The sequence below is a fragment of the Nannospalax galili genome, unplaced genomic scaffold (genome assembly GCF_000622305.1).
Source record: "Nannospalax galili isolate Female #2095 unplaced genomic scaffold, S.galili_v1.0 scaffold687, whole genome shotgun sequence".
Classification (NCBI taxonomy): domain Eukaryota; kingdom Metazoa; phylum Chordata; class Mammalia; order Rodentia; family Spalacidae; genus Nannospalax; species Nannospalax galili.
Window position 1 is genome coordinate 83,997 of NW_008357456.1, and position 11,680 is coordinate 95,676.

The 11,680-nt window shown below is 48.9% G+C and overlaps 1 protein-coding gene across 1 annotated transcript; it reads left to right on the plus strand.

Moving 5' to 3' along the window:
- The first annotated feature begins 355 nt into the window (after positions 1-355).
- Positions 356-7,822, plus strand: Klf10 (Kruppel like factor 10). Its single transcript, XM_008855081.3, has 4 exons — positions 356-800; positions 4,161-4,394; positions 4,626-5,541; positions 6,089-7,822. The coding sequence occupies exons 1-4, from the start codon at positions 630-632 to the stop codon at positions 6,346-6,348; spliced, it is 1,581 nt and encodes a 526-aa protein (XP_008853303.2). The 5' UTR covers positions 356-629; the 3' UTR covers positions 6,349-7,822.
- The last annotated feature ends 3,858 nt before the right edge of the window (positions 7,823-11,680 follow it).

Below are 11,680 nucleotides of genomic sequence, written 5' to 3' on the forward strand. Positions count from 1 at the left end.
TCTCCAGTCCTCCCCAGTCCCCATGGCTTGGCGTGATTTTCAAAACCCAGCAAGTGCTTCGAAGCGCAGCTCGGTCGTTCATCCGACTCCAGCATTCACGCAAGCCAGAAGACCGCGCTTCCAAAGCAAATCTCTCGGCTAGCCAGGAGCTGGCAGTCACCGCCTCCCCCGCCCGCCCGGCGTCCCGCCCACTCCCTGGCGGGCTGAGAGCCCGGCAGAGCGCGAAAGGGACTGGGCGGGGCGGGGCGGAGCTGGCATCCCTCCCCACCCCCCACGTGGGGCCCGGTCCTGCCTATGCTGCCGTGCCGCTGCCGCGCCTCTCAGTGCTGCCCCCGCGGGCGGCACCGCCCCACAGCCTGCGCGGGGGAACCGCAGGCTAGGGGTGGGCGAGGGGCGTCGTGAGTCAGGTGGCCGCGGGAGTTCCCCGGGGCAGGTCCGAGGGAACACGCTGCCCGGGTTGTGTACACGCTCCACTGACACAGCTTCGAGCAGCCGGGCAGCCGCTGATCACGCGTGGCCCCGAGAGCCCATTGGCTGGAGACTCACACACCTTTGCCGCTGATTGGCCGGCTTCAGGCTCCGCCCCCCTCCCCCGCCCGCGGCGCGGGGCAGGCAAAGCAGCTACCTGAATGGGGAGGGGGCAGACAGCGCGGAGCGCGGTGGCGGCGGGATCAACGTCGAGTGTCTCGGAGCGCCAGTCTGTGACTAGGCAGCCGGCAGCCCAGCAGCCAGTCAGCTCGCACTCTGTGGCCAGGCAGCCAACCATGCTCAACTTCGGGGCTTCTCTCCAGCAAGCTTCGGTAAGTCACCTGGGGATGCTGGTCCTTCCCTCCTCGGTATCGGGGCCAGCTGAGGGCCCCCTGACATTAGCCGCGCCTGGGAAACCCAGGCTGCTGCAGTTTTGAAAGGGGCTTCCTGCCTGCAGCCTGTGAACCTCAGCGGGGGCGCGAGTGCTGCGGTGGGGGGGGGGCGTTCGCTAGAGGAAGCCTGGGACCTGGACACCGGGCTGAGCGCTCGTGGTCCCAGGTGTGGTGAGGACGAGGGGCAGTCACGAGGAGAGGGGGAGGGATGGCCGAAGGTACGGGAGTAGTGGTGAGGGGGCTTCCGCCCTGGAAGCGTGGCCAAGGTGGAGGGGGCAGCGTTCAAGAGGAGGGAGTGCCCTGCACCTGGCACGGGGAGCGATGCCCCAGTCTGCACCAGGAACGCGACCTAGGGTGGAAGGGGCGGCTGGGAAGGCGTCTGTCGGAGAGACGAGCCCGCTGGTACTAGGGGGGCTGCCAGGTGGGGAGCGGGCTGCCGGGGCTAGCCCCGGGGCTGGGGGAGGGGGCGGCTGGCGTCGCGCGCGGGGGATGCACCGCACGACACGCGGACTCTGTGGCCACCAAGGGCGTGAGGCGCCCCCACAGACGTCGGGAAGGGACCCCCATCTGCGGCGGAAGCAGGTGGCCGCCTTTGGACGCCTCCCCGGAGGGGACCCGAGGCAGGGAAGCGGGGCCAGACAGATGCGCGGGCGAGCGGGGCCGCGAGACGCGGGGGCCGCGTGTTGAGGCAGGAGCCGTGGGGACCCGCGTCTGTGGGCGCCGCACGTCTGGGAACTCGCGGAGACGGGCGAGTAGGGGCGGGGGCTGCCGGAAGCGGCGGCGGCTGAGGGAGATGGGGTGGGCTGAGGGTCCCGCGGGCCGCGTGGGCGGAGAGCGCCGAAGGCTCGGTCGGCTCCCCTAGGGGCGGAGGGCGGTGGCCCGGGTTCCGCGGGGACCCGGCTCCTCCTCCTCCCTCAGCTGAGGCGGAGGCCCGGGATAGGCGGGCGCCGGGGGAGCTCCTCGTCCCTGAGTGACCCAGCCCCGGCCTCCGCCAGGGGCGGGAGCAAAGCTAGGCCCGGCTGTCGGTTCCTAAGGGAACGGCGGCTCGGGGGAGGGGGAAGGGGCGGGCATCTCCGCAGCCGGCGCCGCCCAGCCCTCCCCGCCGCCGGGCGCGCACTGGCGAGCGGTTGGCGGCGGCGCCCGCGGCCCCTCCCCGCCCGAGAGGAGGCCCGGGCTCAGGAAGTAGGGGAAAGGTGACGGCGCGGCAATTCCCAGTTCACGTTTCCTGCGTCTCCCGGAGCAGCCGCTGATCACGCTTTGTTCACATGCCTCGCCCCCTCCTCCCGCCCCCGCCCTGGGCCGCCCAGCCAATCAGGGTGCGGGCCGCAGGCCGGTTGGCCAATGGCAGGGGCAGAGCCGCGAGGACGTGCGCAAGGCCGGCAGTGCTGCCTGTGACTCACCCGTTAGCCTCGTTGAGGTTAGGGTGGCCCCATCTTTTGGTCCCCACCAGCGAGGATCTCCCCCTCTGGCCTCCTCCCTCTGCCTCCCGCCCGTCCCTCCACCCATTTTCCCTTTCCTGCGTCGCTCCTCGCTCTTTCCTCCCCTCCCTGCTTCCCTTCCCAGCCCTTCTCTGCTCACACACTCCCCCCACTGACCGCCTTTATTATTTTTTTCTTTCTTTGGTGTCTTGAGAAGCTATTTTACACATAGATTCTCCATCCGTTGCAGCTTACATAAATGCACGCGCGGTTATGCAATTACATTTTAGTGGTATTTCAAGAACATTGTTTTCTTAGGATTTCAATTCGAAGACGTCATGCAAATTTTAAAGCAAGCTTTAAGAATATCTCGCAATGAATTTTATTTCGTTTGGTTTTTCTCTTTTTGAGTGAGACTGGCGTCAAACACTATATAGCTAAGATTGGCTGTGGACTCCCGATCCTCCAGTCTCTGCCTCCTAAGTTCTAATGCTTTTGATGATTCTCAAGTCTCTATCAAAAAGAATTTGGGGGTTCAGGGAAAATGGAGATGGTGGGTAAGACTTAATAAGAGCTACTCAAAGAACTTTTAATAAAACATTATTACATAATAGGTTGAAAGAGTTGCACAAACAGAAAGCAGAAACTTGTCATCCAGCAGCTTTTAAAGAAATGAAAACTAACATGTAGACTCTTGTGGTCTTCAATTGTTTGCAGGTCCCCAATACAGCATTTTATGCCTATCCCGTTTCTATTGTATAGCAAACCATTATGTTAAATAGGCCCAGTAAAAGTATATAGTTTGAGACCTGACTAAAAGTAGAACTGGATTTTCCCCTTTAGTGGTTTTGTTTTCACTTTGAGGAGTCACACTTTGCATCCCCAGCTGGCCTGGAATTTGTTGTGTAGACCAGGCTGTCATGGAATTCACAGTGATCCCCCTGTTCTGCTTCTTGAGTGTTGGATCAAAGGCATGGGCAACCACACCTTGCTGTTCTTGTTTTGGGGGATGTGGGTGTCTGTTTTGGTTTTGAGACAAGGTCTTCTTGTAGCCCTAGTTGGCCTGGAATGCGCTGTGTAGAGCAGACTGGCCTCCATGTAGATCCACCGGCCTCTGCTGCCTGGGTGCTAGGTGGCATATGCCACCAGGCCCTGCTGCTGCTGCTGCTTTTCTGGTTTTGAGATAGTCTCTCACTGTGTAGACCATGCTAGCCTCAAACTAACAACGTCCCTCTGCTTCAGCCTTTACAGTCCTGGGATTATAGATGTGAGCTACCCAGCAGGGCTAGTTCTTTTTTCTACGTTTTTCATTTGATTCTTATCATAAGTGATCAAGCCATCAGTTTTAGACTTCAGATAACTTGATACAACTTTAGCTTGGAAATGGTTTATTTTTTTGAGACAGGGTCTCCCTATAGCCCCAGCTGACCTGGAACTTGCTATGTAGACCAGGCTGGCCTTGAACTCAGAGATCCGCTTGCTTTGCCTTCTAAGAACTGGAACTAAAGGCCATGTGCTTTGCTTTTTTAGATCACAGATGTACTTAGAGCTCTGGTTGTGGATCCCTTAATGGTAATAAGATATTCATTTCTTTCCCTTAAAAGGACTTAAAAATTTTATTTTTATGTACATGAATGTTTTGATTGTGTGTATGTAAGTGTACCACGTGTGTACAATGCCCTCAGAGGCTAGGAAGGTATCAGATCCCCTGGAACTGGACTAGCTGCCATGTGGGTGCTGGGAACTGAGTCCGGGTACACAAGAGCAGCCAGTGCTCTTAACTGCTGAGCCATCTCTCCAGACCCAGATTTTTTTTAATTGTACACACCTGTCATTGGATAACAAAAAGTGTGCTGATAAGCTTTAATCTTTATTTTTTCAGGAGGAAAAAATGCAAATGATTTCTGAAAAGCCAAAAGAGACTGTGTATTCCTGGAACAAAACTGCAGAGAAAAGCGATTTTGAGGCTGTTGAAGCACTTATGTCCATGAGCTGCAACTGGAAGTCTGATTTTAAGAAATACCTTGAAAACAGACCTGTCACACCAGCGTCTGATATGTCAGAGGAAGAGAATTTGCTTCCAGGGACGCCTGATTTTCATACAATCCCGGCATTTGTGAGTATCATTGTTTTTGGTCTTTTTGAGACAGGGTCTTCCTGTAGCCCCAGCTGTCCTGGAACTCACTATAGACCTGCCTGCCTCTGCCTCCTGAGTGCTGGGATTAAAGGCATGCGCCATCAAGCCTATCCTGAGTGTCATTCTTAAGTGGGTGTAAATTACAGAATTTCTTAGGCTCTACATAACTCCTTATTTTTCACAATGTATATTTCTTATGTTTCTTTTTAGTGCTTGACTCCACCTTACAGTCCCTCTGACTTTGAACCCTCTCAAGTGTCCAATCTGATGGCACCAGTGCCATCTACTGGCCACTTCAAGTCATTCTCAGACGCTGCTACCAAGCCTCCTATTGCTGCCCCTTTCAAAGAGGAGGAGAAGAACCCACTGGCAGTCCCTGCCCTGCCCAAGGCTCAGGCAACAAGTGTCATCCGTCATACAGCTGATGCCCAGCTGTGCAACCACCGATCCTGCCCTGTGAAAGTATCAAGTGTCCTCAACTATCAGGACAATTCTTTCCGAAGAAGAACCCAGTTGAATGTTGAAGCTTCAAGAAAGGATGTACCCTGTGCAGCCGTGTCACCGAACAGACCCAAGTGTGAACGAAACACAGGGGCCAACAATGATGAGAAAGCAGGTGCTGCACTTTATGACTTTTCTATGCCTTCTTCAGAGACGGTCATTTGTAGGTCTCAGCCAGCACCTGCATCCCCTCTGCAGAAGTCAGTGTTGGTCTCTCCACCTACAGTACCCACTGGGGGAGTGCCACCTATGCCTGTCATCTGCCAGATGGTTCCCCTTCCTGCAAACAACCCTGTTGTGACCACAGTTGTACCCAGCACTCCACCCACCCAGCCACCAGCTGTCTGCCCACCTGTAGTGTTCATGGGCACTCAGGTGCCCAAAGGCACTGTCATGTTTGTGGTACCCCAGCCTGTTGTGCAGAGCCCAAAGCCTCCAGTGGTGAGTCCCAATGGCACCAGACTGTCTCCCATTGCCCCTGCACCTGGGTTCTCACCCTCAGCAGCAAAAGTCACTCCCCAGATTGATTCATCCAGAGTAAGAAGTCACATCTGTGGCCACCCAGGATGCGGCAAGACCTACTTTAAAAGTTCACATCTGAAGGCGCACATGAGAACACATACAGGTACTGAACATAATGCTGTTTGTATGTTGAAGATCAATGTGTGAGTAGTGTTCAAGTGTAGTCACACATATAAAGCTAGCATGTTGAAGAAGTATTTGTCACATAGTTCAGTGGATGATAAAATGTCTTTAAATTTGCTAAACTTAGGGTATAGTGTGTACGCCTTTAGTCCCAGCACTTAGGAGGCAGAGGCAGGCAGATCTCTGAGTTTGAGGCCAGCCTGATCTTCATAGCAAGTTCCAGGCCAGCTGAGGCTACAGGGAAACCCTGTCTCAAAAATACAAAAAAAAAAAAAAAAAAAAAAAAAAAAAAAAAGAAAATATAATAAATAAAACTGCTAAACTTGTGCTCTGGCCTGGTGGCACACACGTGTAATTCCCAGCACTTGGGAGGTGGGGGACAGACAGAGCAATGCATACCTAGTAATAATTTGATAGCCTATTAATTTACTAGCTTTTACTTTTAAACTCTATGTTCACATATACCTTTACATGTAATTTAGAGATTTCCTAAGTGTATACTAACAATCTGGCTTTCTTTGTTGAAGGAGAAAAGCCTTTCAGCTGTAGCTGGAAAGGTTGTGAAAGGAGGTTTGCTCGTTCTGATGAACTGTCCAGACACCGGCGAACCCACACAGGGGAGAAGAAATTTGCCTGCCCTATGTGTGACCGGCGGTTCATGAGAAGTGACCATTTGACCAAGCATGCCCGGCGCCACCTGTCAGCCAAGAAGCTCCCAAACTGGCAAATGGAAGTGAGCAAGTTAAATGACATTGCTCTCCCTCCAACTCCTGCACCCACACAGTGACAGATCAGGTGAAGAATCAGAACTAACTTTGGTCATAGTCAAGAGCCAGTGGTGGTGTCAGAATGCTTCTGCAAGTCTGTGGCCCTCCAGTTGGGGCCAAAGCAGATGCCCCTGGTCTGAGGTAAAGGCCCAGCCTGGGTTAGAGGACAAGTGCTTCGGCCACAGGCAGGCCACAGAAGGGCAGGTTTCCTTTCTTATCTCATGGATGAGAAAGCTTTTATTCTTTTGAATAGTTGTTGAAGGTTTCAGATGAGGTCAGCACAGCACAGATTTCTGGTTTTTGTGCACATTTGGTACTTGATGTTTTTGCAGTTTATACTTGAGACCAACTTTCCAATGTGATTCTTCTAAAGCGCACTGGTTTCAAGAATACAGACTGGAAATTACGGTACAGAGACAGATAGAAAATCCGTTTGGGTTACACAAAGATTGTCATCTTTTCCTAGTTACCTTGTTTATTCCTAGTCTTTCCAGTCAACTTCATGGATGTAGTTATTAAGTATATCTTAACTATCATTTTTACACTATTGTTGGTATTTGAAATTGAACAGCTGTACATTGCTAAGTGGGGGAGCAAAGAATTGAATCCTCATTAATTTAATTGCTTTGAAGAGCAGCTAAACTCTTTGCATTTTTGTTTTGAAAGTTTAACAAATGACTAGGCATTTTTATTATGCTTTGGATTTTAGTTTGCCTGCAGTGTTTTGTGTAGATTTGAAATTGTATACCCAATGTGTTTTCTGTAGACTCTTAAGATACACTGCACTTTGTTTAGGGAAAAATCTGAAGATGAAAATATATTGTAAAGAAGGGATATCAAGAACTTGTGATAACTCCTTGGAAAAGATGGCTTTCGTCATCAGTAAAAGGACCCTTATGTTAATGGAGATACAGGTGTGCGTTATTAAATTAGGAAGCTAGTAACCATGATTCACAGATGGACAATTGTCCTATTTATTTATAGGAATTTTTCAGGGATGTGGAAGTAGGTAGGTAGAGAAATTATTAGAGAATTCACTTTTTCCGACTTGAAAATTATATTTACAACATGTAAAGTCATGTTCTTAGCCTTGCGGTGTTGGGAGCACCTGAGAAAGCATAAGGAGTCCTGAAGTGTCACACTGTGTAGCACCTGAAGTTGTAGGGAGCAAATCCAGGGCCTGTAGATGCTCCACAAGCGCTCCACCACTGAGCTCTATCCCTAGTCTAGAACAGCGATTTTTGTCAACAGTATTTGTTATATTCTGTTGTACAGTGGATGATACACATGGTGGTAAAAGTAAATTGTTAGTGAAAACTGTCACTATACTTTCCCATTTAAAAGTTTTTCTGTATCCTGGGTATAGGTTTCTGCCAAAAACTTGGACCCTTGGAAAAGGTTTTTCTTAAAAAAAAAAATTGTAGGTTACAATTTGCACAGTATTTTTTGTTGTACTTTATATCTTGTTTACAATAAAGAATTCCCTTTGGTATACAGTGTCTTCATTGCATTTATTAAAAACCATTCTCCGCCTCACCTTGACATCAATCACCTGTGCTATCTGGGAACTTAAGGGTCTGAACGTCTATCTCATTCACATGAGAACAGCGGGAGCCTATCTTTCATATAACTCAAAGAACAAAGTTGACAAAGTCTTTGTTGAGATGATATGTGAGCCAACTAGTTTTAAACCATTTTAGAGTTTTTGTTTTGGAGATAGAATGATCCTCCAGCCTCTGCTTCCCAGGTGCTGGAGTTACAAGTGTGAGCCATCACACTCAGGTCATATTTGAGTTTTAAAATATCATATTTTTTTATAATCTCTGGCCCTCAGCAAAGCCTTGTTAAATAGCATTCAGATTAATGAGAACACCACAGTGAACAATTGCAAGCCATGAAACTGCGGGAATGAAGGCTGACATCACCCAGAGCGAGCTGCATACTTCACAAGTTAAATTAACTCAGACTGGGAAGTGACTCCTTAGACACAGTAGATTTACTGGTACTTAGCAGCATGAAAGCCAACTTCCCCTCTGAAGAGAGAAACACTTGGTATGCCCTATGTAGGAGAAAGGAGTGTAATGTAATTTCACAAGGTTACTATTTTAGTTGGCTCAGATATCCCCTTGTCACAGAAACATCAGCAAAGTCCAACTTAACAGTCTGGCTCACTTTTTGAGAATAAAATCTCACTGTAGCCAAGGCTGGCCTAGAACTCATGGGGGGATAGCCCAGGCTCTCAAACTTGGAGCAATTCTTTGGCCTCTGCCTCTGGAGTGCTGAAATTAAGTATGCACCACCATGCCCAACTCATAACCTTTTTCTGCTTAGTGTTTTCCCCACTAGTTTTACCAATCTTACATGAAACTTGCCTGAGGTGGTTATTGTAGGATGCTAATTCCTTCATTATGTATTCACTGAAATCCTATAAGGAGTTTTCTTCACCTACTTACTAATGTCAGTATGAATTTGTGGTTATATATGTCATTCCTTGAGTTATAATAAACGCTCCTTATTCTGTGACTCAGTTGTCCAATGTGGCCCTTGTTAGCTCTGAATAGTCAGCCATTTTTGATTGGCGAGGATAGGAATAATACGATTCAACCTATCTTTTCTTGCTGGAATGAAAAATGTTGGGTATCAGTGACTCCAGGGCTGAAAGTAGAGTCTCACTATGTAGTACAGAATGGCCTTGATCTTGTAATCATCCTATTTCTGCCTACTGAGTGCTGAGCTGCTGTGACTTGATGTTTGGATTTTTGAGACCATCTTGTAGCCAAAACTGAGGAGAGTTTTGTCTGTCTGCTCTGATGGCCACACCCCATACCCCACCCCCACCCCCAGTCTGACCAGTATCTCAGCCCCTCCTTGAGCCGCCCATCTAGGTCTGTCTCTTCCTGCTACCCAGTCTCCACTGGGAAATAGTAAATCTGTGATGTTCTAGATCCATTTCTTTCCCTCTCTTGATTGATGCTATCTTTTTGAGACAGGTAGTCCAGGTTGGCCTTGAATTCCTCATCCTCCTACCTCCACTTCCCAAGTGTGGAGATCACAGGCACACACCATCATATTGATTCCTTTCTGTTTTCTTGAGACTGAGTCTTGCTTTATAGCTCAGGCTGGCCTCTGCTTCCTATGTGCTGGAATTACAGGCATGAACCACCATACCTGGAACAGGGCTGTCTAATAAAAATGTAATGTGAGTCACATGTGTAATTGCAAATTTTCAGCCAGGCATGGTGGGGCCCTTCTGTAATTCCAGCACTGGGGAGGCAAAGGCAGGAGAATCACTGATCAGTCTGATCTATATAGCAAGTTCTGGACTAGTCAGGTCTACGCAGTGAGACCCTGTCTTAAGACAAGCAAATGTTATTTTCTAGTAGCCACATCAAAGAAGTAAACAATGAAAAAAATTAACATTAACCCAATATATCCAAAACATTTCTATACCGAGTCAGTGTAATTGCTAATGATATGTATTACATCTTTTCTGGTACTACTAATACTGGAAATTCACTCTAACATGCTTACGCTTCCTACTTGGGACCAGCCACATCTCAAGGGCTTGGTAGTCACAGGTGGCTCCTAGCTACTGAAGGGCCCTGAGCAAGTCTCGGAGACCTTGTACCATTAGGAGTCTACCAGCCCTGTCCCTTTGACTTCTCTATCCTGTGTCTGTGCCCTGAGCCTTCTTACGTACTACTTCTTGTGTGGACACTTTTCCCTGCCCTTTTCCTTTGACATTTACATTATCATAGTAATCATTACTCTACAGAAATTGCTTAATGTCTATGTTTTTTCCTTGGCTGTAAAGCTCCATGGGGGCAAGGATCCTGTGAGTCTGACTCTCGGCATCTAGCACAGACGGTGCCTAACACATAGCAGGGGCTCAATCAATTTTGCCAAACTGAAAATTGAACCAAGAGGAGGCCTGCACAACTGCAGGGAGGAAGAATCATTAGGAAGCAGACAGAGATAACAGACAAAGGCCCTGGAACGCTGAGGACTGCCTTCTTCCATTAGTCTTTGCTAGTGCTAGAAGGTTCATTTGCTCCACCTTCCAAACTAAAAAGGCTGGGTACGGGTCAGGGGAGACTACTTGCCCAGCATGCGTGAGACCCTGAATTCGATCCCTAACACAACAGAACAAAACCAAGAGTCTCATGGCATGTGGATTCTTTCAATTACAATTTTTTAAAAAACAGGGCAGGGGGCTGGAGAGATGGCTTAGCAGTTAAGAACACTGTTCTTGGAGAAGACGCGGGTTCAAATCCCAGCACCCACATGGCAGCTAACAACTGGCCATAACTCCAGTTCCAGGGGATCTGATGGCCTCTTCTGTCCTCCGTGGGCATTGCACAACACAGGTACACTTACGTACATGCAGGCAATACACATATATACATAAAATAATAAAATATTTTTTAAAAAAAGAAAATGGCAGGGATGCCATCTAATGGAAATGAACACAAAAGGGCTTACATAGGCCCTTCAGGAGAATCAAATTCCTCATCTTGAACTGCTGAGAAATGTCCCCTCAACAATCCCCCAAACCTTTCACTTTGGAAGACATTTAGGATGGGCAGAGACAGTAATAAGGATGTTCATCAAGGGCATGGGGCAGGTGCTAAAGCCTTAGCTATCTTCAAGGCACAGTCCTTCAGAAGGTGAATAGAGAAGTTCTGAAGCTGTCCATGGGGACACAGGTCAGTATGAGGGATGCTCTGGTACCTAAATCCAGTCCTGGTGGTGAAGACCAGACTGAGCTGATTCACTAACAGCTGGGCCTCTTGTCTACCAAAGTAGCAAGGAAGGTGTCAGGGAAAGAGCACTGGTCAACTTGAAAGACCTGGTGTCTTAGGATTCTCTGGGGAAATAAAACTAATAAAACTAACAGAACATTTTATACATGCCAGAACAGCCAGAACACACACAGAGAGAGAGAGAGAGAGAGAGAGAGAGAGAGAGAGAGAGAGAGAGAGAGAGCAAAGAGACTTATTCTAAGGAATTAGTTCCTGTGGTTATAGGGACTGAAGCCTGCAACTGGAGGCCTGGAAGAGTTCATTAGAGTAGTTCTAGCCCAAATGCCAGCTTAAGACTTTTTTGTGGGTCTTGCTTTGTTTGTTTATTTGTTTTTGTTTTTTTTAAGTCTCACATAGCTCAGGCAGGCCTTGAATTCACTATGTAGCTGAGGATGACCTTGAACTTCTAATTTTTCTGCCTTTACTTCCCACATGCTGGGAATACAGATGTGTAGCACCGTACCTGGTTTATTCAGTACTAGGATTTAGTAAACCCAGGCTTTATGTATGTTAGGCAGGCACTCCATCAACTAAGGTATATCCCTAGCCC

Excerpts from the sequence above, each read along its gene's own strand:
- Klf10 (XM_008855081.3), top strand. The coding sequence starts at position 630 with ATGGGGAGGGGGCAGACAGCGCGGAGCGCGGTGGCGGCGGGATCAACG. Across the intron at positions 801-4,160 it reads CTTCTCTCCAGCAAGCTTCG|GAGGAAAAAATGCAAATGAT; the intron begins GTAAGTCACCTG and ends TTATTTTTTCAG. Across the intron at positions 4,395-4,625 it reads TTCATACAATCCCGGCATTT|TGCTTGACTCCACCTTACAG; the intron begins GTGAGTATCATT and ends GTTTCTTTTTAG.